A 27,749-nucleotide genomic window follows, 5' to 3' on the forward strand; every position below is an offset into this window, starting at 1 on the left:
GCCAACCCAGGCTGCATGAGATATGTCTCAAAAGAAGGGGGATAGAGAAGGTAAGAAGGGATGGAGGAAGAATGGGGGGTGGGTAGCTGTAACATTAGCATTTAGGAGGGCAAAACTATCTTAAGTTCAAAGCCATAAGGCCAATTTGAACTAGATATAACAAGACTCTGTCACACACACACACACACACACACACACACACACACACACGCATGAGTGTGCTCGAAGGGATTGGGGGTATAGTTGAAGAGTGCTCACCCAGGGTGCTGAGGCCCTGAGTTCAATCCCCAGAAGCATGGAAGAGGGGTAAAATCCCAAAAGAGGGGAGTAATGAAAGGGGTTTTGGGTCCTCACTATGAGAGCCCTTCAAATGAGGGAAACCTGGGTAGGTTGGAGAGTTGGGGTGAAGGTTCTAAGTGTGCATTTGAAGACGTCTCAGGATATCTCTAACCTTAAGTACAATTGGATCCAGGGAATCACATCTTATGATTGTTTCTCATCCTCTCTTTTTAAAACTTCATTTTCTGGCAAATATGAGCTATGCAATTATGGAACAAGATCTCTGTTCCCCCTATTGCAGTCCACTTAAGGTGTTAGATCCAGAAGGGTGGGTGTTGAGACTTTTCCCATGTGAGTACATGGTTACCAGATTCTGCTCATCGGTGGAGCAGCTACTGCACTGGTGGGGAGGAGGTTCCTCGTCTCCCTGCAGTGATGTGAGTGACACTGGGGTGGGGAAGAACTTCTCCAGGTGAAGGAGCTGGGGAAGCTGCTGTACAGTAATAAAATGAATTTCTACATGCCACTCTGCTGGGGGAAGGGATTTATGTTACATTTGGTAAACCGTTAAGCAGTGTGATTAGGAGGTCTGTGTCCCTATAGTATGCTGCTGAATGGGTCAGAAACAAAACTGGCTATTCCTTTGAGAAGGTCTTAATCATTACCCTGTGATCAGTGAGGAAGCATTGAAATACTTCAAGCAGAAAAATTACATGAAAAAAATATATATACTTGGTTTTTTGAGACAGGGTTTCTCTGTGCAGTCCTGTCTGTCCTAGAACTCACTCTGTAGACCAGGCTGGCCTTGAACTCAGAAATCCACCTGCCTCTGCCTCCAAAGTGCTGGGATTACAGGCATGCACCACCACTGCCCGGCCAAAAGTTATATTTTAAAATCATCACCAAAATGATTTAGCCAACCAAGTACACTTCATGGGTCCTGGGCTGCAGAGAGTTGGAGTGTCTGGAGAGGGGGTAAATATTACCAAAACACTGCACAAATTTCTGAAAGAACCAGCTAAAAATAAAATACATTTTTGTCTTGTTCTGTGTTAATTTTTGCTTAGTAACACATAGGTTCTCCAGAATCAATTTGGATCCCCCTCAAATTTAGCAGAATCAGAAATGCTAATTTGTGACATCATAATTAATACTGTCTTGTGCATCTACTTCTATCAACAACACTGTTTGAAGTATAAGAACTGGAAGAGAATATGAAAATCCTATTCCTTCCATTTGTTTTTATTCACAGATGTTAAAATTCTTTTTAATTTCCCCTAGTGAAAGGTAACTTTGCTGGAAAATCACTCAAAGTTTTTTACAGTCAAGTCAGGAAGTCCTCAGAGCTAAAAACACAGGGGGCTGAGAGATCACAGTAAAGTCCACTGCCCCTGCACCCCTGGTATCAGGAGAACTCATGGAAAGTGAGCAGACAGGAGTTTTGCTGCTGTGCACACTGAAGGAGCAGGACCGGCACTGAAGCTAGAATAGGAAAGACATTCGAGTAGCCTGGAATCGGAGCACAACACTTTTCCACATGCTTACACTACGGGGTAAGAACTCAAGAGGAGTCAGCTATTCACTTGGAAGGAAGGAAGGAGAGTTGGAGAGTGTTGGCCTTTGCATCAGAGCTCGCCTCTTCTTCTTTCTCTGTCTCATAGGCCTTCTGTGGTATCGGAGGTATGGTTATAAGTATTTAACCCTTCTAGCTGATGTCATTAGTAGAAACCCTTTTTCTATTGCTGGAAGCTCTGAACGGTATATTATTTTAGACTCCTTATTTTATCTTTACAGAATTACTGAAAAGCTAAAAAATCTGAGACCACCACTGCTAATTTTAGATACTCTTTTGTTTTTGCTAGTCAACATTTTGGCTCTTATTAAAAATTCACCCTGCTCACCTCTGAGTAGTGCAGACAGGAAACCTTCCCTGAGAGGAGACTGTATAGAAAAGTGTGCCAGATGGTCTGGCCCCTTGCTGTGGCCAAAACATATTTTCCAGCCTACTCAGAATGTGACATCAGAGACATCCTCCCTGACTGCCCTTTGTGCCAGTAAAGAAAAGAGGCTGTAGATGGTTGTATTAACTTCACTAAAGAAAGCAAAAAAAAAAAAAATCCCTAAAATAGTCTGCATAAACTCTCAGTGAGGTGGGCAGGGCAGGGAGGTTGGTTTGGGTGCATAAATGTGCAGTAAGAAGAGTCTCAATGGCACCTGACTGAAAAGGTGGAGAACAGCGCCATTTGGGAGCTGCCAAATGGAAATGTACCCATGGCACGGATTGGTGACACAAAATCTAAGTTATCCATTGGCCTTCTCAAACATCCTAACAAGTACAGCGAGCAGTTTGGGTGGTAGACAGTACAGGAAACTATTTAAAAGTACAGAGACAGTGTTTGTCTGTGGACAAGGGAACTTAGGACTTTCTGTTCAATTCTATCATAACCCTAAAACTACTTAAACCATAAAGCTTAACACACACACACACACACACACACAGAGAGAATGAGAGAGAGACTGAGAGACTGAGAGACTGAGAGACTGAGACTGTTGGAGCAATGGCTCAGGGGTTAAGAGCATTTGCTGCTCTTGCAGAGGATCCACGTTCAGTTCCCAGCTCCCATATGGTGTCTCACAACCATCCATTACTCCAGTTCCAGGGGCTCCAACCCATCTTCTAATCTCCCTCGATACTAGGCACACATGTGGTACACATACATACATACATGCAGCCAAAACACTCATACATATAAAATAAGGATAAATAAGATGTTTCAGAACTATAAAGATGTATGCACACAGACTTGGAAAGTTCACTTACAGTGTGTAAGCTGCAGCATAAAGACTGAGCCATGCCTTGCCGGAGCACAGTCACATGTCACCCAGAGTTTTCACTCCTCTTAGGCAGATACTCGACTGCCCTTAAAGTACCCAGTTGTTTGTTTGTCTTTTCAGTGTTAGAAGTAAAGTGTATAGAATAGGTAAATTTGGTAATTGGGAATCTGGGAATAATGTAGATAGCATGTTTCTATAAAAGCAGTATTTTATTGCAATGTTTTCAGGTCGAGTCTCTTGTGCTCTACAATTTTAAAGGCCACCCATACACACACTACTCATTCACCCTTGCTATGATAAATTGTGCTGTTATATCAAGACACTAAAAGTACTTTCCGGTTTTCTTTTCCTGAAATTTGAGGGTTCCACATTTTACTCTTCCAAACTATTAATAGTACTGCACACTCTGGGCAGAGGTGGTTCAGGGGACAGCCTCAGGTGGGGCTCCTCGGGAGGGAGCCAGACTTTACTCACAAGCACCTTCAGTTCTAGTGAACGCCTCAACTGGCGTTTTCTGGGCAGGTCCTTGTGCTGGCAGGGCAAGCACTTCACCCCTGAGCCGTCTCCTCAGCCCTGCTCTGCATAGTACTCATGTCTGTCTATCTGGATGTGCGCACCCAGTACTCTAGGGGACCCCCTGGAAATGCAGCTGCTGGGCTCTAGACGCCATCTTCATGTTGCTCAGAATGGCTGTAGCCACGTGTATTTCCACCTCCCCTTCAGTAGAGTTCAGTGTCTCCGGTGTTCTACAAGAGAAACACCAGCCTTCTTCTCTGTATTTGAAGCCCACCTTCTAGTCCTTTTATAGGCATGTAGAATTGCCTTGCTGTGGCTCTTGTGGATTCTTCTGGCTTACAGAAAAGCACAGCACTTTCTCTTTGGCTTTCCCTTTTAAAGTCTCTACTCTTTGCTCTTTGTCTACTGGGCACCTCTTATTTGTTAGTAGTAGTTCAAGAAACCAGCGATGAGTTCCATGTTGGTTTATGTGTCAGAGACCTTTCTCCTTTCTTTTAAGGTTATCTTTTAACGAATACACTTGTTTGGGTTTTATTGGGGAATTTAATTGTGTTGATTCTTGTTTTGAGAGACGATCATACTAACCTTGAACTCATTACGTAGTGCAAGCTGGCCTCTGCTCACAATCCTCCTGTGAGCCCCGCCCCCTCAAGCCCTGGGACTGCCCGGACATGGTGCCATACCTGGCTCAAAGTTAAAGTTTTAATATGATCAGGTCTACCTGTATCTTCCCTCACAGTACACTATTAGATAAATCCCACCCTGGATCTATGACCTTTATTGTTTGCCTTTGGTATTTAGATCTATAGTCTACCTGGAAATTGTTTGATTTGTATGGTGTGAGATAGGAGGTCCAGTGTTACCAGGTACCCAGTTATTTTAGTACTATTTATAGAAGGACACCTTACATTTTTATCTTAGAAAATCTAATCTATGAGTGCTATATTTATGTTATTCTTATCCATGCTTGCAAATTTCATTTTTAAGAGCCATGTTTATACCTCTCTAACATCAGAACAATTGCTGTAACTTACTGTAGAACAGGAGTCAGTCCAGCGACACTGTCTTTTCTTTTCTTTCATGAATTTTATTTTGTAGGTAAAAATATTCATTAGATAGACAATGCCAGTTTTCCTATATTCAGAGTAGGATAGCAATATGCCTATTAAGGAGGCAGTGGGACTTCTTTGTAAACATTCAGATAGTTTATAATAGCTAATGCTAAACTCTCACAGTGTTTCCTCCAAAAAAGAAATGTTCAAGGCATCCTATAAATAGCATTATAACTCATAAATTTTCTTTGGTTGAAAGAGAACAAATATATTTAATTTTAGGAACCAGTTTTGGTATACATGAGTGTGTAATTAAAAACCAGGAGTGACTGAGCTCCCCATGGGCTGTGTACTCCATGCACAACTGAAGTGTTGGGCCTAGCACCTCTGTCTTCTTCCATTGAGGGCTTTCTTTGCAGTGAGTGGTTGAGCTAGGACTCTTGTCCAGGCATCTCATTCAAAATTGAGAGTTCCCCTCTCTTACTCATCTCTGGAGAAGATTCACCCTGCTCACTGAGTGAGATGTAGACAGTAGACACCTCTGCTAAGATTGTTAGTTTGCTGTAAAGCCTGGGCTTACTCCTCCTCTCTACCCACAGCATCTGAGTTTAAAGTTGATGTGAAACTTACCCTTCAGAATTTTTTAAGCTGGAAAGCAGAAAAGCTGTTGTGGATTAGTTGAGTATTTTTAATGCAAATTACCAGAAAAAGTATTTTTTGAATGCAACTGCCCCTGACTATTAAGACCCGAAGGGAATCTTGTCAGCCAGCATCATTAAAACAAGGAATCATTCTGTAATTATCAGAATTTAAATGTATATAAAATATAATGGGTAAAGAGAAAGAATCTGTATGAATATAGAAACATACTTGTAAGTCACGAAAGAACACAGAAAGGGGTTCAGGGGCATATGAGTTTCTTTTTTTTTTTTTTTTCTACTTGTTAAGTTGAAATCACATTTTGCAAGTTCCTAAAGGTTGGCATATACACAGTGTCTGCTGTAAAGTGCTGAGTACACACCATGATGGAGTCTGTGATTTTCAGTTGTTTATTTCTGTATCGTTTGCTCAGACCCACTCTTGTCATCCTGATGACCAGCGCTCCTTGCAGCCCTGCTCGCCCAACTTGCTTGACTTCCTTGCTCTTTGCATGATATCCTAAGGAAAATCATAAAGGGATGTTTTCCAGGAAACCATTGCTCACTGATTTGCAATTATATTACCCAGGATGCTTTTGGCTTTTCCATCACCTTATTGGGGAGAGGATAAAGACATATAAATAAGGCCAGACGAGACTGGCTTTAATGGCTTCAGTATTAATTCCAGGTCTGAAGGCCAGCTCTGGCCGAGGCCTGAACTACAGGCATGTAGGCTACAGATCATGGGTCACGTCTGACAGAGGAATAAATGCAAGGTTTATGTCTCCTCCACAGTGGGATGCTGGCTCGGGAGCCTTTACCCTCTCCTCATTCCTTCTATTCAGTCTTCCTGAGTTCTGGACTAGCTGAATACTATCTTGACTCCGCCCCACCCTCAACTAGGTATTCACTGTTCCTTGGTGTGGTTGTTTATCTGTCTGTGTGCTTCCCTCACTTCTTAGCATTAGGCTGGTATAATTTAGAGACATAAATATTGCTTCCATGTAGAAACAGAGCACCGAGAGGATATTACACTCATTTTTACATCACTGGAAATACCAGGAAAGGGACGGGGGCAATCTAAGCTAATCTTAAAACCAAAGCAACCTGTCTGGTCTTTTGGACATGATAATGCTCTCTGTTGTTGGAATGCATTCACTAGATCTCTTTTGCAAAGCTGTTTGGCAGGATATATTTGTGACCCTTAAAAGAAGATCCCTAACCTTTTACCCACTAATGTTACTTCCAGGAATTTATGCTGAGGAAACAATTGGTGACACACAGGCAGTGATCCTCTATAAGGATGTGATGGCAGAGCTATTTATACTAGCTAAAAGGGGAGAACAATCTAGATTACACACAGAGTGACTACATACAATATACCATAAATAGAATGCCCTGTCGCCACTGAAAATCTGCTAGAGCCTATTAAATGACATTGGAAATCCTTCTATTGAGTAACATCATCAACAACAAAACAACCTGATAGTCATGTGTATAATATTATGCTGATCCCAAAAGTCAGAAGGCATTGGCTAAGATGTAAAGTGATTATCAGTTCTGTAAATTATATACAACTTCACTGCTTTTCTTTTTTTTTAAGTATTTTTCCATTTTTATACAAAATCATAACTTGGTTATAAGAATTTGGAAAGATCAACCCTCTTCCCTTTCTGTCCCCTGTGCTGTATAGAGTGAACCCAAGGCCTTGCGTCTTGTAGATAAACACACTGTGTCGTACATCCCTCACCCAAGATAAACTTCATGTTGATTGGTGAGCTTATGTCTGCAGTAAGAGCACCCTTCCTCTTATACAAGCCCTATAATGATGGTGTAAAGACCCGAAAGGGTCTGCTGCCTCTCTGTTGGGTCTGGGAGCCTGCTCAGGTAGCGCTGTTCACAGCATGGTAAGCATGCCCTGGCTGGGACAGCACACGTCCTATCATTCAAGTGACTCAGCACAGAGGGTGTCGAGCTGATGACATTGCTACACACTGTACTTGAACTATCAGCCACAACCTCACAGGGTGCCAAGCCTCCCGATTATCTTCTTCCTAAACTGTAACTCTCTCACTGTGTGGGATGTCAAAGGAACCGCCTAGGCAGAAAACTCCCTTTGAGGGCACCATGGGCCAGCACACTACATCTGATGCAAGCCTTCCAATTCGATGCAAAGCAGCTCAGTAAATGTTGCTTCCAAGCTAAAGTTGAAGCCGTTATTGCTGCAGTTGGGCCTTGATGAAGGCTTGGCAGGCCTCCAGGAATATTTAGGGTGAAAAATGTGCTGGGGTATTCAACTGGGAACTACCCAGCTGGGCTGAGGCTTGTGAGAAGCCTTTATAGGGGTCATCTGCTCAAACTCTAGTTAGAAAGTTATTTCCTCCCATTCTAACCTCTGTTGTTTGTTATGTTTGGCTTTATTAGTGGGAAAAGAATCCAGAACTTCTTATTGGAGGTTTTAGGGCCGAAGGTGAAATTGACCATTTTCTGTTGGTCTGATTTGTTTGGGATTGTAATGGTGTGAGAGGTTTTTGTTGGTTGGTTGGTTGGTTGTTAATATTTGTCATTTTAATTAAGAACCTATAACCAGCTGTTGCTGTAGTAAAGAGAAAAGTGTTGGTTGTACACATATAGGCCACCACCACCATCATCATCATCTCTGTTCATGCTCTGTCCCTCCTATATGCCGTATGAATTCCATCAAAACTAAAGGAGAATGTCTCTGTGTCTCTTAGGGGATCACTTCTATACGTACAACCCTTTTGTTGTTATAAGCTCTCTTCAGCATATCAAAATGGGTGCTGGTGCTATTGATAGGGACATTTATGACACGTCTCTGAAGTATAAACTGAAAAACATAATTGCCTTAGTAGTTGAACACATCATAAAAAGTACTGAAGAGTGTGCGTGTGATTATTAAATGAATGCCAGCACAGAGGTAATAGATTTTAAATTCTGGTCACTTCATAGCAAGTAAATGTTATTGCTATGACTAAAGCAAACAAATAAAATACGGTTAGACATTTAAAAGAGCAGTTAATATTATAGCAGTTGATAAGAGATGAGAAGAGTCACTTCTTACAGAAGTTACAGTGACCCTCCCCCTCCCCCACCCCCAGATAATTTCAGCCATGTTTTCCTGGCCGGGAACTGTTGAGATGTCTGAGGATATAGAACAACACTCAGAACCCCATATTGTATTCCCAGACTGTATTTCCCGTACAGATGAGATAGGAAGCTACAGGCATTTCCTCAATAAAGAAGTAATTTTAAACTATTTCGCAAATCCTTTTGAATTGTTTGGGTGGTATTACCACAGGAACAGATTAGACCAGGCCTCTGAGCCCAAGTTGCTCCTTTGACCCTCCCCTGGTACCACTTAGTTTTCTGGTTTTGGCCATGATCCAGGAGTTCTTTTCAGGCCTTCCTGGCTGGCACATTATGAAGTGGGACAGAGAGAGACTTAAGAAAGCATGACCTCAGCTGGCAGCTCAGTACTGAGGGAGGCTGCACAGCATAGGTGAGGGACAGCTGCTCCTGAAGTGAAGGTCCCCAGGAGTAGATGCTCAACTCAATAGCAAGAGTCGCCGACCTCCCACAGTGATTCTTTCTGTCTTGGTTGCTGCTTTTCTTTTTCACCCGTTGCATCTCATCAAACATGCTTTAAGCTCTGTGAGCCAGGAGCTTTAGTAAGTTGTACTTATCGTCTTGTTCATTATGGGTGCTCATCAATGAGTCATTGACGGATTGAAGAAATTGATAAAAGGATCTACTCTTGAATTTTATTTCTTCCCTTGTATGAATTCCATCTGCTAGATGAGTCTACCAGACAGGACCCTGGAGACAGGACCATGGAGCCTGTTGGAATTTACTATGTGTTGAGTCTTACCAAACCAGCTACTATGTTTCCATTCTCCCTTACAAATGTGGTAGACATCTGAAGGAAACTCATAAATCAGTGGTTAAGAGAACCACTAATGCCATGGGTCGGTTAAGCAGCTTTTTGGAGACCTAGCGGAACCGTGTTCCCAGAGACAGAATGCTGGCAACGAGAACCCAGGCTTTGGGTCAGAGCATTGGGTGAATCTTGGCCCTGTCACTTAAAGACTGTCAAGCCTAGCTACCATAGCCCAGGGCTTCACATCTGTGAAGTGGAAATTCCAGCAGTGCCTGTCTATGGGCTTGCTGAGTATCTTAGCAAGTGCCACTAGTGTAGTTACTAGTTATCTCTTAATACCTGCAGGGATTACATAGACAGTCCTGCTACAGCAAAAGAACAATACTTCCTTGCTCACGAGATTCATAGTCTATAGGAACAGTACTCATGCTGACATTTAATTAAATGTTTCATCAGTGTCAAGGATATGAACTTCACACAGAGCTTTTTCTGAATGCTGACACAGGTGTTCATATTACAGCATTTTACACACACACACACACACACACACACACACACACACATATTCTTGCTAAATTCCCATCTGCAGCTAGCTGCCAGCTGAAGATCTCCAGGGACTGTGGCCGGTTCTATGACTAGCTACACTCCGCATCTTCTTAGCCCTCTGTGTTTGCACTTTCTGTCACATAATGTGACTTTCACCTAGGTGCTAAAGTGATTGTATAATTTGCAGAAATAAGTAAGATGGCCAACATGACTAACTAAAATGTATGAGGCAGATTATGGTAACTTCAACCCCTCCTCTCCGACCCTTTGATCAGCTGCCCATCACATTATGAAATGGACAAATTTGAGGTTTTGGTTCCATTTTAAAAATTGCCTATTGGTTGTGGGTTACTCTCTGAGCATCTACGAACAAGAGGAAGCACAGACCTGGGCCGCACATCTCCAGGGAGCTGCTCACAGGCATAAGCGCTGTCTCTGAAAGGTGTGTATCCATCCTGCCTGTCCCCTAGTGTGTTCCTAATGCACACTTGGATCTACATGGCACACAGCCCATGTAGTTAACAATGTAAACAGGAAATTGTTTTCTGGCTGAATGGCCTTTGTGGCCCAGAAAAAAAATATTCTTTTCTGCTGAGACATAACTTTAAAAGCACACAACAGTGAAAAGCTAAAGGCTGGACGAGAGCAAGGTCAGTGTATTCCAAAGCAGGCAGCAAAATACATGTATACTGATTCATGTAGGTAGGTCCACTGCATGTCCACAGTGGTCAGTGGTAAAGAGATAGTGGAGAACCTCAAGTTACCTAAAAAGCATTAGCGAAACAGGCCAAAGAGGCTTGTCTGTGCATCAGTACCTCAAATGCAGAGGACTGACCTGGAGCACGGAGACTTGACAGCATGCCTCTGGACTTTGATGCTCCTGTGTTCTGCTCTAGCGCCCTGTCATTTGGCCTCCCATGAACCGCCTGTGCTCCCATCGTGGCTTCCCTATGTGCTGATGAGTTTTCTGGTTGTTATGTCTTGCAGCCCCCCGAATCCAAGCCCAACTTCACCCCTCTCGCCATCATGGCCCATGTTCTCGGCGCCATCCAGCCCTATGCCCACCTCATCCACGTCCAGCGACTCATCCCCCATCAGGTCTGTGGCAGGGTTTGTTTGGTTTTCTGTTGCTGCCTTTGTTCTCTCATTGGCTTGGTCCTCTCTTCATGCAGTGTTCAGCCTCCTCGTCAACTTTGTTCCCTGCCATCCAAACCTGCACTTGCTTTTTGACAGGCCAGAAGAAGCGGTCCGTGAAGACTCCAGGTAAAACTGCGGATGATGACTGACCTGTCCCTGTGTATGCAGAGCTGGTTAGGGACATTGGGGGTCTCCTCTGCTCTCCTGCGATCCCGTCCTAAGAAACAAAACCAAGAGGCACAATACGCATGGCCTTGCATGGCATTTTAAACTACCCTTTCCAACCTTTACCCACATTTCTGAATTAACCTCTGCTGCCTGGAACAGGGGGTCTCCAAAAATAGCACCTGTTTTGAATGGTTTTCTGAATCGTTGGGTTCTCCATGTTTTGGTGGAAGATAATATTCTAGGGGTCAGTGTAGAGGCATAAACTGGCCCTTCCTTGTCACATTTTTATCAGGTAGTAACTGGCACCATTTGCTTATGGATTGGGCCAATAACCCTGAGCACAGACAGCTAGCCACTGAAACCAGATCCACTGAGCAAGAGAGGAATATAACACAGAATAAAAGTCGGAGACACGAAGCACTTTCTCTTCAAATTCCTCAGGGCACCACCTCCCTAGCCCCACGTACTCCAGGGATCTTCTGGCCTCCCAGCCCACTTGTATCTCTCTAGGTCATGAACCCTGAGTCCTCATGGGAATAGGCACCGCCTCTTTCTTGAACAACTTGACCTAGTTGTTCTCCCAGAGGGCCATGCTGCAGTCCTGCCTTGCAGAGCTTCACAGCCACGTGGCGCAGGTTTGCTCTTAAGCTCTTTGTAGAAAAGAAGCCCTTGCAATTGAGGGAAAAGGGGGAACAAGGGCCCTGCAGACGTCCTCTGCTGTTTGGAGCCCTCACTGGGCAGCATCTCACAGACAAGCCAAGTGCAGAGTCCAGGTTGAAGCACCACGGGCATCCTTGGCCTTGGTTAGAATTCTGCATCCCACCTAGTCTCCTTCGGAGTGAGCCCATCACCCAAGCTCACCTAATGTATAAAGCTGATACTCACTGTTTGGAAAAGCCACACTGTCTGTGTATGCAAGCACATGAATTACTCTCCCGTGGGCATCTTCACGTCTATTGTGTCATTCTGTCTCATGTGAGAACCAGAAGACAAATGGTCTGAATCATACTGCAGAAAAAGAAAATGGTAGCTTCATCAAGTGAGAGCCATGGTAGAGTTAGGAGTCCTTGCCGTCTGTCCAGCATTTTTAGTCTAAAGACCTGGGCATCCCCAGTGACGGTTCTGTGCCATCCGACCCCTCAGCTCTGCTGCTGGGTAAGATGTGACTTTCCACATAGCTTGGTCCTAGACGATGGGAGAGATGGCTCTGCAGTATGTTCTTTTTCTCCTCACCCCCTAGTTAAAGTAAAAATCAGGTACTGTTTTCCTAACACTTGAGCTATTTGTGAATTCCTTAGGTAACTCCTAGGCACTTAGGAGACATTTCCTTTCTAGCCACCAGAAACCATGTGCATGATTCCAGTTAGGTCAGTCACTGACCCGTGAGGACCTGGACCAGAACACCTACAATGGCTCACTCAGTTATTAAATAGCACTCCTAAATGGACATTAGGAGAGTTGGGCTGGCCTAGAGGCAAGTAAATGGCTGCTCAGTACTGCCTCCTCTGGCCTCTGTTAGAAGAGCACCAATATGATGCTATCCTGTAGGAATCTGTCATTTTGAAATAGGCAGGCCACAGTAGGGCTTGAAATTGGGTGTCACCGAGTTACTGCTTATGCTAAGATAAGCACAGGTCAGGACCCTGCTGGAAAAGACGGCCCACTAGGAGACCAGAAACTGGTTCCAGTCCCTAATTGCTGTTACAGTGTCTAGCCAAGAGGTGGGGGCGTACACCCATTGTTCAGGTCTAGTGTTGCCTTTCCCCAAATTGACTAAAAGAACACAAAAGTTCAAATTACCTTCCTTTGACAAGGCTTTTAACAACAGACTCTGAATGAGGTCTAATTAGGGGTCCTGGAAACCTGTGGGAATGGCTTCCTCTCTCCATTCAAGCCACTTCGGAGCTTCTTGTTTCAAGCTCAGAAGTAGAGATACCTTTTCTGCACAGAAGAACTCGGGCCCGGAGGAGACCCACTTTAACGTTTGCCCTCTTTCTCTACCTGCCTGTCCACTTCCCAAGAAAGCCCCCACATCAGACCCCCTAATTTGTACCTGGGCCCCAGGGAACTGCCTTAATGATCAAACCACTGTGAGCTGGCCCCTCCTCCCGCAGCAGCATGCAGTGTAGAGTGGGTTGTCATTCTGCAAGCTTGCAAGGGCATTTGAGGGAAATTCCTCTGAGTGTTTTCCTGGCCTCATTCCATGCTCAGAGGCAAAAATTAAAAGTGAACCAGCAGAAGGCTCCAAAGTTGTTCATGCCCTTGAAGGCCCAGCCCAGTGCTGAAGAATGCTCTGATGGGAACTGTATCCAGCTGCAGAGGGCAGGAACCAAACAACCCACGGTGCTGCCTTCCATCAGAGCCAGAGCATCCAAACCCAAACTGCTAGCCAACACGATCCTCCATCGGCTATAAGACTGATAGCAATGGCCAACTTTTATCAAGGCATAACTTCCCCAGTTAGAATTGCCAGATATGCAAAACAAATAAGCACATAGCCTACTCAGTTAGATTTGAATTGGACAGAAGTAAAATGCACTTCTTAGTATATGGATATCTTATGGAAATGTACTTAAAATATTATTTGCATGAAATTCAGATCTGACTAGGTGTCCTTTCTCTGGTGACCATTCTTCTGGGACAACTCCCTTTAAAAGCATGTCCTCTAGGGCTAGACATGCAGATTAGTGCTTGCCTAGGCTATCCACAGTGCCTGGGGCTTCATCCCCAGCACTCCAAATGTGTGTGTGTGTGTGTACTCATGCATACACAGTACACCCCTTCTGTGTCCCTCTCTGAGTGCCTCTCTGTTTTCTGTGCATCCTTAGGTAGTTGGAGAGAATCAACTGTTAACAGATTGTCAGCTGTTACAGAAAAACAGACTCTCTCCTGACCCTCACCTTTACTCTTAACACACTGTTTTCTTAGTGTTTCATTACTAAATTGAAAATTTTTAATATTGGTGGACTGTGAACCCCTTCAAGTAATAATCATGGATGCTAGAGACCATGGCCTCTGTTCTCCAATTACCACACAGTCCTGTTTCCTTTGTTCTGATACCTTTACTTAATGAGTTTAATGAGTAGCCTCTAGGAGAGCCCTATCCAGAGAAACCTTGCCTTCCCTGGTCTCTTCAGCCTGTGTCCACCTATGCCGCCCTGTGCTCAGAGGCAGCCCTGCCTCAGCATGGTCTCGACCTTGGCTCCTATGGCCTGCATTCCCCTTGTACCCTGCATGCCATTCAAGGCTCCACATGCTTGTCAGCCACACAGTATAAGGTGCGGCTGTGTATAAGGTATAAGTATAAGGTGCCTTTCACAGCCTCCTGACTGTTGTCACCCCGTAGGCAGGGCAGGAGGCAGGAGAGGAGTATACTTCTGTCCAGCCTGAGTGGCGACGCACTGACTGCTGGGCCCTTGCTAGCCAGCACGCAGCTCATTATTTAATGGAATGAGACCAGAAGAGCTGCATCCAGCTGGAACCAATGAGAACCAAAGGCTTCCCTCCTCATTCCCGGGTCTGCCCTTCCCACCATCAACCCTTGGCTATAAGGAAACCAGAGAGAACAGCAGGGAACGGATCCTTCCCTGGCAACACACTCTGGATAACCCCCAATTCTGCTCACCCTATTGTATAACAGACTCTCTCAATTGTCCACTTTTCAATTTTCAAGGACCCAAGACTAGAAGGAATGGCCCCCACTTTAGGTTTCCATCACCCATCCTCATCCTTGCCAAAGAGAGCCTGCACTTGTATACCTGAGCAATAGCAGTTCAGAAGATGCAGGATGCTCTGCCTCATCTGAGACCAGGCTCCTCCTCGGCCACTAGAAACCAGTGCACACTGGGAGCTGGGGTATCACCAGCCCCACGAGCCTCTCAGATTGTCAAGTGAAGATAAATTAAATGGCATACATCTTTTGACTCATTTCTTAAGCTAGTGTTCCTTCTGGCTTTTTTTTAAATGTGCTTCTGAGTTCCAGAGTGTACTCCATCGGATGACTTGGAGAAAGTCACTTGTAGCAAATAAAGAGCAGCCTTCCAACAGTTAGATGTCATTCTGACCTGTGAAAAGTCTGCAGACTGCTGAGAGTACTCAGTGCCAAAGTCAAAATTGACAGGAATTTACCCTCACAAATGACACCACATGACGGCCTGTGATGGTCACACTTTGCCCCTGTTTTCTGGTGCATAACTTTTTACTGGAACGTATCCCCCACCGATTTGTTTACATGTTGTCTCTAGCTGCTGTGTTACAGCAGTGTAGCATGAAGTAGTTACAACAGAGACCACATGCCTTCCAGAGCTCAAAGATTGGCCCTTTCACCACAGAAATGTGCCAGCCTCAACTCGGGCTGCATGGAAGAATCGCTTGGAAAGTGACATACAGATAGTTCAGTTTCAATTCTATTATGTGTGGTTCCATCCGCAAGTCCATAGGATGCGTAACAATTCTTAAGGGCATTCTGATAACATGCAGAGAGTGCTGTCAATACTCATTGACAAAGAGATCCCAAAACAGGACATGAGATCAGCCTTGTCCCTCCCTTTTTGTCCCCCGCCCTCTGTAAACTACCAGACTGGTGCACGTGTGTGCTCACACACCACCTCACACACCTCCTCCATCCTTGCTCCCTCTCGGGGTTGGAGAGTTTCATCTCTAAAATGTTGCTCCACCAGCAATGGAGAACATTTGCGGGAACTCATAGCCACCCCTGCTTGGGCTGAAACCTGGCTCTGCTGGAGTTTCTCCTGGATTCCCGGCATTGCCAGCCTCCAAGAGCATGTTGGTCATATCTGCCGAGCCCTTGGTCTCTTCCTACTTGCAAGCACTCTGTCCAGGAAGGCTCCTTCTGCCCATGCCCAGATGTTGTAATTCCCAGGTAAAGTTTCTCTGGGGCACAAGGTGACCTTGGAGAATTTGGCTTCTTAGAGCGTGTGGCCTTTTCCTGATTCTTCCTCAGTTTTCTCTTGGGGCCTTCCTGACTTGCCCGCCTCCTGTTTTGCCATCTGGCTGCCTTGTCCTGCTCTTCCCAGGAGAGAGGACTAGGTGGCTTCAAGGAAAGGAGAGAAGAAACATGAACTCTCTGTGGCTTTCTGGGGTTGAAAACAGTGTTAAATAAACCTGCCTTTCTGCACACAGCACACCGTTCCGGAAGGCAAAGGCTTTGTACGCCTGCCAAGCTGAGCACGACTCGGAGCTCTCATTCACAGCGGGCACCGTCTTCGATAATGGTGAGTTTCCTGTCACCTCACAGACATGGAGGGGAAGCAGATGGCTGAAGTTCCTACCTGGGGGCATGGGTATCTCTCCCCCAAATCAGACTTCCGGAGTATTGGCCTATCGGGTAGACCCATATAGACATCTAGTCACTGAGTTGTTTCAAACTCTGCATGAGACTGTACCTGACCTCAGTGATTAGCATTTGTGGGCTAGACAGGGTCAAAGACAAGGGACCCGGGTATAGGATGGTGGCAGATGGGCAGAGATACCAGAGGAGGTTAACTGCACCTGTTCTGTCCTGTGTTCCCCTTGGGATCTGGGCCTGAATTGTCTTCAGCAGGCGAGACCCACTCCCCAGACAGCAGTGTAAGCAGTAGACCTCCTCCTGTTCATCCTCCCTTAACCTTGAGAACACTGAACAGACTTCCTATCGTGAAGTCACCCACACCGCAGCAGCGGCTTGTCTGGCATCCTGGTGTAAGTATGTATCGTGGCACTCCATAAACCTGCAGTCAGGACCTGCTTGGTGCACCGTTATCCCGTTCCTTTTCCATCTTCCTCCCTAAAAGCATACTTTACAGTAAGAAGTGAAGCTATAGCTTGGCATGATTATTTACCTAAGAGGAACATCTGGATTCCTGTGCACACACCAAGTTTCTGGGACAGTTGTTTTCCATGGGTGAAGTTCTCCTTCAGGGTCACAAGCAATTAAGTTCTGATTGCTTCAAAACAAGCCAAAAAGGCAGCTGCCTGCTTCCAGAACCCGGACATGTGCTCTGGCTCTTTCTTGGCCTCATGTGGGGTGGAGGCAAAGGGCACACCAATCTGGCTGGGCACCCCTGCCTGGCCCTAGACCTGCCTCTCCCCATGTGACAGAAAATGAGCAGAGGTGGAGGGCAGTTGAGGTGCCTACACAGCACAGGGGAACCTGAACCCTAGAGCCAGGCCACAGTACATGTTCCAGCCCGACCATTTGCTCTGATGTGACCTGAAGCAATGGCATCACTTCCCAGTGACCTGGTTCTCTTCTCTGTCACAGCAGCTAACACATCTACCTTACAGGGTACAATGGAAGGACATCAAGCTAATATACAGTGTGTATAAAGTGGCACTTGATGCATATTACCTCATTTATTGTCAGGATCTTGTGCCTATCTTAGAAAAAGACTGTGGCACCCCGATCTGTAAGCAAGGGCAGCTTTACCTTTTGGCTAAGATGGTCCCAGCCTGACTTATCAGCTAGCCGTACATACTGTTTATATTGTTGGAGCCTGCTGTCAAATCTAGAGTTCCTGGTACCATGTGTATCCTACAACCTGTATTCTGCCCACCTATTAGTCAGACGTGATTAGACAGAGTGGGAAAGAGCATACAGTGCTGGAAGAGTTCCAGCCTGGGCCGCCTGGGCCGTCTGGGTCAGCAGCAGTTGGGACAAATTTGAAACTGTCTGTGTCCTGATAAGCCCAAGGTCCACCGTGATGCTTCCCCAAGTTCAAAGTACTGTCCTGAAACTTTGACTCTGTTGACTTTCTTCTCGGAGCTTTAATAATCAGAGCATATAAAATAGCCAGCGCAGCTACCTCTCCTGCCAGCAGCTGATGCTCATAAGTCTAGCAGACTGGCATGTATAATAGGTCAGCTGAAGACTGCCCCAAACCATGCCGTGGTCAGTGTGCCCTGCACAGACCAGCTGTGCAGACACATCGGAGTGGGCATCTCCGATGGAGCCGCCGTGGCTGAGCAGTATGTTCAGAGGTGCATAACTCTCACCACGATTTAATTCCAGGATAACGCCACACACACACACACACACACACACACACACACACACACGTGCCCATATCCTTTAGCATGCTGGTTTTACCCCTAAAGCTATATTCTGTCTCCAAATATTGGCCTACTTTGGACATTTCATACAAATAGAATTACATAATATGTGTTCTTTGAAACAGAATGTCCTTTTTTTTAATGTGATGTTTTTTTCACATTAATCCATGTTGTAACATGTATCTGTACTTTATTCCTCTTTATGGCCGAGTAGTATCTCACTGTGTGGCTATACCACCTTTTACTTGAACATCCACCAGTTAATTGCTGGGGTATCTTACTGGTTCTCAATTTTTCACTATTTAAAAAAATAAGTTCTCCTGGGATTGCTGGATTATGTGGTAACTCCATATTTACTGTCTGAGGAAATGCCAGACTATTTTTACAAGGAGCATGTACCTCTTTGCACACACACCCCCCTTCATTTTTAAGTTTCCTTTTTGAACAACAACACAAAGTCAGGCAGGCACCGCCATGCGCCAGGGCCTTCCCTTCCCAATGGAGTGCTCTGTCCAGCCAGCTCTGGGACTCCTCCCACTACCATGAGGTAACCATCACACACCCTCTGAAGGCACATGTAGCAAAAGACAAGTTTGGTTTCCCTTCCCACAGGTTCCTGCAATCTCCGGGGGCCATGCCCAGTTCTCTTACGCTGACACTGTGTGCATGCATGTGACTGTGGGCATGCTCATGCCATGATACACACATGGAGGTCAGAGAAGAAGTGTCTGGAGTCACTTCCTTCCACCTTTTTTGTGACACAGCATCTCCCTTGTTTCTGCTGTGTGCTCCAGACTCCAGGCTAGCTTCCAGCCAGTTCTTCCTGCCTCCCATCTTACCTTAGCAGTTCCGGGAGTTTGGAAGCACACCATTGCCTTGGCTTTGAGTAGAGATTCTGGGGTTCAGACACAGGTCATCAAGTTTGCACCTGAAGTGTTATTATCCTTTGAGCTGTATCCTGGCCCCAGACAGAGATACTAATCCACTTTCTAGGCTGCTTTGCCTGGTAATATTTCACTGGGTCCTATTCTAGAGGGAAAATCTACTTTCATTCTGTGGGAGAAATCAGGCATGACAGAAGGAAATAATGACATTATGTGAAGTGGCCATTTCCTATCGCTCCTATATAGACTCTGAAGAGATAAGGCAAAGCCTATGTCAGTAGCCTGGATGCTTTGTGCAGCTGTCAGATTAACGCTTCCTACTGACATGTAGGCCACTGTTGTCATGTGTGTGCTTTATGTATGGAATAAGGAAGGGAAGAGAAGGGTGTGTTGAGGTGAAAGTCTGATGTTTTGTAACCATTAATCTCTCTGCCTTGGGATTTCAGGGCCCAAACTTTGACTCTGAAGTGGTGCTTAGTCAGCTCCTCTATGTAGCAGGGGATAGATGTGCAATACTGGGAAATATCTCCAGTGTCAGCTCTTGCCAATCTACCAGGAAACTGCCCGCTTCACCAGCACCTTAGACAGTAACTGGAAAGAGAAATAATTTGTGTTCTCAGGAGTGTATTATTCATCTGGAAGCAGTGTGATCAGTGATACCTAGAAAATTCATGTGGCTATAGCCAAAATTGGGTTCTTGGGATACTCTTTTCAGGTTTTGAGATGGGAGTCAGGGAGACATCAGTATGTGTAACACGCTTGTCCTATGAGTCCTCAGCCCTAGCACCTTTCTCAATAGCTAAATGTGGTAGAGTGTCTGTAATCACAGTTGCTGGGAAGACAGAGACAGGCGGTTGCTTGTTAGTCATCTTCTCTAATCAAGTTCGTGGGTTCCAGATTCCATGGGAGACCCTGTCTCAAGAAATAATGTGGAGAGTGACCAAGGAAGACACCAATACTGAACTCTGGCTTCTACATACACATGTACACGTGTGCACACACATCTTACTTTACACATCACAGCTTCAGAGCACATTTCCACAAACTGATGGTCAACTGTCTCTTTTTGTAATTAAAGTTTTATTGGAACACCCCCACCCCCATGGTTTTTTGTTTTTATGTTTTCCATACTGTGTGGCCCTTTCTAGGGAGTTTATAGAGTACTATTCTGAGATCACATCTAGCTTTTCTGTGTCTTAGGGCCTTGTATCTGCTCTAAGCACTCCTGGCTAATAGCATGAGAGCCTTTGGGTTGTAACTAACTGAGTTCCTTCCCTCTACCCAAATCCCCATCTTTTTTCCCCTCCTCTCCTCCCCTTCTTTCTTTCTCTCCCTCCCCCCTTCACTATGTTTATTGATAATCTGTCACTACCCTAAGGGGACATATATGAGAACCTAGCACAGTGTCTGGCCCCTCATAGGTACTTATAAGACATTTGTGTAATGAGTAAATGCCTGCTAATAACCCATTACATCTGTTAGCTTCCTCCAGTGGAGGCTTCTTCCCTCTGGGAGTAGCCAGCCATTAGCGATCTTGGTCACACACTTGCCCATTGTCCATCGTAAACAGGACACCTGTGTTGTACCAGGTTCTGCCAGGAAACCTGTATTGTACCCAAGTGTATAGCAAAGAGCGAAGTTAGGCCCAAGCCAGGTGCAGCTTATATGATATGCTCACTAGGCAAGATTGCCACCCAGGCAGTTCCTAGTACTGCATCCTGTGTGTATAGCACATTGGGCACTGGTGCAGGTTTGTCTGCCTACCACTTACTGAGTGTCTCACCAGTCAGAGTCCTGAGCAAGCATAAGAACAGTTGAGACTGGTCAGATGTCCTGGGGCTCTGGTGGGCCTCCATACCTCCCAGCCCTGGAACTGTTCAGCTGGCTGCTTAGCCTTTTGGAGCCTCGGGTTTTCATCTGTAAATGAGGATACTAGCAGAATTGGCTTTAGTTCCACACTGAAACTAATACAGGTGGAGCACCTGGTAGTGAAGCTTCTGCTATTTACTGTGCACTCAACCTCTTCTTACCATTAAGAGCCACCTCCTCCAACTGAAGGAAAGCAGCTTAGAGCAGAGGAAGGCTTTACTCTCGGTTCAGATTCTGGTCTTACCCATGTGACTATGTCCACATTAATTTGTCTGAAATTGTGAACATGTGCAACCTGCCCCCATGACACTCACCCTTTAAAGAGTTTGGCTGTGTCATAGTGGATGGGGGAGTTGCTAAAGGTTGTTGAGCCAGATAGTTGATAAGAAGTCAGATAGCAAAGCAAAGCTTTGTCACTTCAGTACAATAGGACCGATGAACCCCATGTGAGGTATGCTGTGAGTTCTCCAGAAATCACGATATAGGAGGATCAGGTAGAATCAGGTCCTGAATGCTGTTTATGAATAAGCTGTGGCTTCACCTGAACCCTGTATAAAGCCAGAGAACAGAGTTCAGTGGGGCATCTGTGCTCCCTCCTTCAGCTGACGAGAGCTCAGACGTGGATTCTTAACTACCACCTTTATTACAAGGCATTTGTCACACAAAAGTCATAGCTTTTTACTTCTGTAAACCAGTGGCAATGCAGGTGCCCTCGGGCTAAGGAACCCACAGATCCCATGAGCACATAGATAAAGTTGGTGCTTTGTCTAGCACGAGTCAGCAGACCCTTGCAAAGACTGTTTCACCCCCTGAAGCCCGGGTGACCCATCTCAATCTAGGCCATCCTGGTTTCGTCCGAGGCTAGCCATAGTCTGACAATTCCACTCGGGTTCATAGATAACCACCTAGGTAGGTACCTGTGCTGTTTGAACAGCTGTGGGAGGAGGTGGACGCATCCACCCTCCAAGCAGCCATGCTGCCGAGGGGCAGAGCTGTTTCGGTTGCCTTTATTTTGTTCAGATCTTTCTCTTTCTAAATCAGTTTTTTTTTTCCCCCCAAGGGAATTAGTTTATTTTGTTTACTTTTGGTTCTGAACATCTAGGGTTTCCTGAAGCTTTTTGGGTGTAGATACTTGTCTCTTCCTCCAGGTGCTGGGGTGGCGGAATCGCCCTGCCCCAGCTGGCTTTTTACATGGAGTTGAACTCAGTCCTCAGATGTACAGACCAAAGGCTTTCTCCACCTGTGCCATTGCCCCGACCCCTTTGCTGTGATTTACGGAGAGAGTGCCTTACTTCTTGGCTGCACTGGGAGTTAACAATACACTAACGGTGCAGTGGGGTCTTTAATCCATACCAGAAACTGCAGTAAAGATCCTGCCACCGGTGTAGAGGTGCAGACTGGAAGGGGTCTAGACAGCCTCAGCTGGCAGCCAGGCAAACGGCAAGCCTACTCAGTGTTTCTTATAAGTGGCCTAGAAAGCCCTTTCATACCTGGAGAGGCCAAGTCACCCCTAAGCGCTTCAGACTCTTCTCTGTGTACTCTCTGCAGGTCTGAGGTTTCGTTCTTCACTCGTGGGAGGAAGTTTGGCAAGGTTTTTGAAGGACAGCTAATAGGTATCTGACCATGTCTTCCCCTAAGGAAGTGTGGAAATGCCTCTACATACTTTAGCTCTTCTAGCAGCCTTGGAGCCTGTGATTTGGTTTCCTCCCCATTGCCTTCCATAGGTTTCTGTTCTTCTTTCCCTACAAAGTGAAACTAGAACCATACAGTAGTGCTGGGGCGGAAGTGCATTTCTAAAACAAGCTCAGGAAGTCGCTTAATTAGCCCAGGAAAGGAAAGGGGGGGGGGGAATCCATTCTCTCCACACAATCTGGGATAATTGGAGTTTTCCTAATCCATTTAGAGCGAGTACCCTGCCCCACCCCAAAATGACCTGTACTTGTACAGCTGTTTCACAAGTAGTAACACCCCCACCTCCCCAGACACAGTCCTCACTGAGGTGCACAATTCCACCTCTATTCCTTCCCACTATGTTATTCTTTACAGACTCAGCCAGATCTCCCCATCCCTTCATCTCTTCACTCTTGGTATTTCCCATAACAGAAATGGATCTAGATCCTGTGGTTGTTGGAAAAAACCAAAAGGATGGGAGCCTTTGAAAGTTCAGTAGAAGAAGCAGACAGCTTTTTGACTTGTTTATAGGAAAAGCTCTAGAGTATAGAAAAGTAAGGAAGGCTGTGGGTGGAACAGAAGGGAAACATTCCGAGTCTGCAGCATGAAGAAAGGATCTGTGAGAACATGAGAAGTAGGGCTGTGGACTTCAGTATACAAAGCAGATAGGTCAGGCTGTGCATGGTGGCTCAGGCTGCTAATTCCAGGGCTTGTAATGCTGAAGCAAGAGGGTTGCTGTGCGTTCAAATCAGATTGAGACCCTGTCTTAAAAAAAGATTAAAAACAAAAATGAACCAACACACAAAATAGATAACCAGTAAAGATGAGTTCTTAACAATCTTCTCAGGGCATGCCATTTGGTACATAGTGTATAGTGAATAGGCAGGGTTGATATGTACATGCATGTATGTATGCAGGGATGCATGCATGCATGCATGGGTGGGTGGATAGATGGATGGATGGATGGATTGGTGGGTGGGAAGGTAGGTAGATGGATAGATGGATAGGTGGGCAGGTAGATGAGAGAGTGGGTGGATGGATGGATGGATGGATGGGTGGGTGGGAAGGTAGATAGATGGATAGATGGGTGGGTGGGCAGGTAGATGAGTGAGTGGGTAGATGGATGGATGGATGGATGGATGGATGGATGGGAAGGTAGGTAGTTGGATAGATGGATGGGTGGGCAGGTAGATGAGTGAGTGGGTGGATGGATGGATGGATGGATGGATGGTTGGGTAGGTAGATGGTTGGGTGGGTGGGTAGATAGATGGTTGGGTGGGTTAGTAGATGGATGGGTGGATGAATGGGTTGATTGATAGATAGATGGATGGAGAACACCCCAACTGTTGACCTCTACCTTAAAGGGATATAAATCTGTTGCATATAGTTTAAAACAGGAAGTTCAGAAAATTCAGTGCCCCTGAAACTGCATGTAAAAATTTGAATGTCTAAATGCTTCCCTTTTTTGTTGTAGAAAGAGTTCAGAACAACTTTCACCAGAAGGGTTTCATCTCACAAAAGGTTAAGGACCTCTCTTTCAAACCAGTCCTGAAATTGCATAACATAAGCAATTGTACTTATTCCCCAGACTTACCTCCTACATCTTCCAGTGCACAGCACAGCCACCTCCTGGGCTGCCCGTGACCTCATCTCCTCTCTCTCTTCCTGTACAGTTCATCCATCTCAGGAGCCTGGCTGGTTGGAGGGGACTCTGAATGGAAAGACTGGCCTCATCCCAGAGAACTACGTGGAGTTCCTCTAACCTTGAGCCCCAGTGGAGCTGCTGAGCTTCACGTGGTCTCCATGACAACTGCTGCTTCTGGTGTTGTGGGCCACTTTTCATTGCCACTGAGAAAGCAGGGAGCCTGACTGTTGCTTCCTGCCAACACAAATGCATCTGGGAACGTGTGCCACCATTCTCCATGATCATCTCAGCTTACAGCACAGTGATGCTGCAAGAACTGCACAGCAATCAGCAGAGGAGGCCATTGGATTTTGATAACCCAGAGGAAGGCTTGCAAAGCTGTGCCCTAAATAGAGAGCCCTGATTTCATTTCAACAGTCATCCAAACCCCCAGCCTTCTGGGAAGAGGAAGCAGGATGAGTGCTAAAGAAAGTGCATCGTTGCTGAGTTGGAAGAGGCAGGGCAAAGAAACTGGCACAAGGTGCAGGTTGCCTCTACTGCTGTTGCTTATAGCAGGCGCTCTTTCTCTCTTCTTCCTTCTCCCAGAGACACAGTGCTACAGGCAGCTGGGTCTGTCTGCAAGCACACAGGATGAAGGGGTTGCCGCACTGTTTATATATGGTCCAATCTCTCACCATCTCTTGAGCAGCTGTTGGCCTATAATCAGCAGATTTCAGTCCAGTCCTCTCATGCAAAGGAACACACGCCCCTCACGTTCTCTGCCGCTGAAGGCTTCCATCACTGCCATCACCTAGTAACCATAGCAACCCAACCTACTCTAAAACTAAGCCAAAAATAATACTTCCCTTTGTATGACAACCTCCCCCCCTCCCCCAGCTCTGGCGAGTTTTTTTTTTTTTTTAATGGTCTTCCAACAATCTGAAGCAGAGGATTAGACCATTAGAGTAGTCTATTTGGGGCAGATAGCCCTTAGAAGTTTTTGTTACTAAGGTCCTGTGGATTTTAGAGATGATTCTTGGGCCAAACTTGTAGCCTGATTTTTAAAAGGACATCTATATCACTGCCACCCAGAACTAAAAGAGGGAATCATTAAATAGGATAGGCCACTAAGAATCTATAGGACACCAAATGTTGAGGCCTGGAGGCTAGGCTGGGTACCTTCAAAGAGAGGGAATTCTGATTACAAGGACAAGCATCACCTGCCCTCACAAGAACACAATCATGGTATCTTCGCACTCGAATGCCCTTGCTAGAGGGACTCTGGACAAACTGTCACACTTTCCAGGAGCCTCTCTGATGGCAGCGTTACACCAGAGAGTGTCTCCGGCTCCTGGAATTCCCTTAGGGTTCTTTAATGAAGAAAAGAAAACTTGAATTGTGTTGAATTACTGTATCTTCTGCTTTTTTTTTTAAGATAAACTTGTAAATAGAATGATTTGAAATATTATATGGTAAAGTTTTATATTTGATATTCTTTAAGCTAGTTTGCTCCATACATTTAGTATTTTGATTGCTGAACAGATGTGTTTAAAAGGTTGCAAGAGAAGCCGGGCTAAAGAGTCAAGGTCATGTCCCCTCTCTGGCCCCGTGAAAGAATGTTTCCTCAATGGTTCCTGTTGGTGAGCCTGGAAAGTTGGTTGTATTCAGTTGTCTTTATCTACATGTGATTTGGGGCTTTGGAGTTCAAAAGAGCATCTTCAAGCAGTGAATTTACTCCCACCCAAGAGTAAAGTGACACTCAGGATCTCAGGATTTAAATAGGTGGGGAGAGGGCGACATGTTTGTTTTTGTTTGTGTGTTTGTTCTTCTCAGGTGTATTTCTTGGTACCCCAGGATGTCCAGACAAAAGGAGATGAGACAACACTCCTTTATCCCCCCACATCTCCAAGCTAGTTTATAAATGTGTCTATCAACTCTAAGAACTAAACAAGAAAGCCAGTTGCTGTGGATCTTGGTCATTGGTGAACTTTACCCTCTTCCTATAGACATGTTCCCGCACTTCCCCTTCACCTCCAAAGTCCCAGCAGCCCCAAAGTGAAAAAGGATCCCCAAGACGACACTGTTAGAGCTTTTAGAGGTGCTGTAATGTTGATAGTTCCATTGTCGGGATTCAGTATTGAGTTTACCAGCTCAGGATTATACTGTTGCCAACCAAGGACCCAGCCAGGAACAAGGGAGACTTGAACTTTCAGTCAGGCAAACACAGGATTCCAAACTGACATTGCTGGGTGTGATGGCTCATGTGTGGTCTTAGCACTTGGAAGACAAAGACAAGAGGATTGCTGAAGTCTTACATGTGAGGCTGGAGGAGGGTTGGAAACGGAAGGAAGAAAGGCAGTGCACTCAGGTTCCAGACCTACTCCTCCCTGTAAGCTTGAGAAAAGGTTGGGCAATGGGGCCCAAAGGGCATGCGCACTCAAGTAGCCTTGCTCCTTCCAAATTAAAAGAGCCCAGCATGATACTTTTAATATATCTGATGGGTTAAATTGTCGCCTGCCCCTTAATAAATGAAGTATGCTTGTAGTCAGGGCCCAGCACGACTGCTTGGATACATATTCTTTCTCTCCTGAGCTGGCCCTGGTTTGAAACTGCTCTCTTAGGCTGACCTCCTTCCAGTTGCCCTGAGGCCATGTGTGGCCTATGACAGATGGTCGCTCTGTTTCCCTTTGTCCAGCTAGGCCTCCCTCCTATTCCTCCTCCTCGTCCTCCTCAGGAAAAAGAACTGGAGAGATTAATATGAGCCAAGTGGGAAGGAACTTGAAGATTAAAAGTGATATGTGCCCTTTCTACTCTCTGAACACCCCTGAGCTCCCCACAAATAAGGAAAACTGGGGTAGATCATGAGGAATGAGTTGATATCAGAATGGAAGTCCATTGACCAGAGTCCCAAAGATTTCCCAGGAGCTTTGAGTTTCTCTTGTAAGACCCTGGGATGGGTTGTTATGGTTTGAATTTTGGAGCATCGAGGTGGTTGGCCTCACTCTCTGCGATACAGAGTTCCATAATTGAACAGTGCCATTCTGTGCTATGAAATGAGAAGATAGCCGCTTTCAGATCTCTGCCCCCAAGCAAGGAAGATGGGCTTGCTCAACACTGATAAAATTCTCTATTTTTTTCTTTTTTCAAAATAAATGTGTGTGACTGACCTCCATTCAGTGGATGCCTCAGTTTTTAGTATTAGAGCCAGTTTGTAGTATTTTTAAAGCCATTATGTGAAGTCTTGTGGATGCTTTTTTTTTTTTTTTTTAAATCAGAGAAGAAATGAGAAGTGAGTACTTCCAACTTGGCATTGGTGGGCCAGAGCCATGCTGGCTGCTTGGGAGTTACAGGCACTCTAGACCTGAGTGTGCCACATCTGGATCTTAAGGGAAATCCATCTTAACTGCATCCCCCACCCCCCCCAGGACAGTAGCGATCACACCAAAAGCTGCTTCAGTCATAGAACTTCCAGAAGCATCCATTATTGGGGCAGGGGGAAGTAGACGAAAGAGGGTGACATCATCCGTTCTTGGCTGGCTATATCTGCTTCCTGAGACAAGGCTGTTTACCTAGCTTCATAGC

At 45.5% G+C, this 27,749-nt stretch overlaps 1 protein-coding gene and 1 long non-coding RNA gene across 6 annotated transcripts in view; one reads left to right on the plus strand and one right to left on the minus strand.

Annotated features, from left to right (window-relative positions):
• Positions 1 to 27,438, plus strand: part of Arhgap26 (Rho GTPase activating protein 26) — a 386,814-nt gene extending 359,376 nt beyond the window's left edge. For 2 of the 5 annotated variants that reach the window (XM_085833661.1, XM_085833662.1), the window contains exons 21-24: positions 10,752 to 10,862; positions 10,998 to 11,027; positions 16,212 to 16,303; positions 24,217 to 27,438. In XM_085833661.1, coding sequence (XP_085689787.1) covers positions 10,752 to 10,862; positions 10,998 to 11,027; positions 16,212 to 16,303; positions 24,217 to 24,305 — 322 coding nt within the window. In that variant the 3' untranslated portion in view covers positions 24,306 to 27,438. Of the gene's footprint in view, positions 1 to 10,751; positions 11,028 to 16,211; positions 16,304 to 24,216 lie in introns of all 5 variants that reach the window. The other 3 variants (XM_021150730.3, XM_021150728.3, XM_021150729.3) reach the window with 3 other exon arrangements.
• On the minus strand, positions 5,590 to 17,220 carry LOC115029870 (uncharacterized). The gene is made up of 4 exons (XR_003835433.1): positions 16,910 to 17,220; positions 11,955 to 12,077; positions 10,830 to 11,118; positions 5,590 to 5,840 (listed from the first exon to the last, which is right to left on the minus strand). It is a non-coding gene; the product is annotated as an uncharacterized LOC115029870 (long non-coding RNA).
• Positions 27,439 to 27,749: the final 311 nt, after the last annotated feature.

Source organism: Mus caroli, unplaced genomic scaffold, assembly GCF_978045245.1.
Source record: "Mus caroli unplaced genomic scaffold, Mus_caroli_1 scaffold_19, whole genome shotgun sequence".
Lineage (NCBI taxonomy): Eukaryota > Metazoa > Chordata > Mammalia > Rodentia > Muridae > Mus > Mus caroli.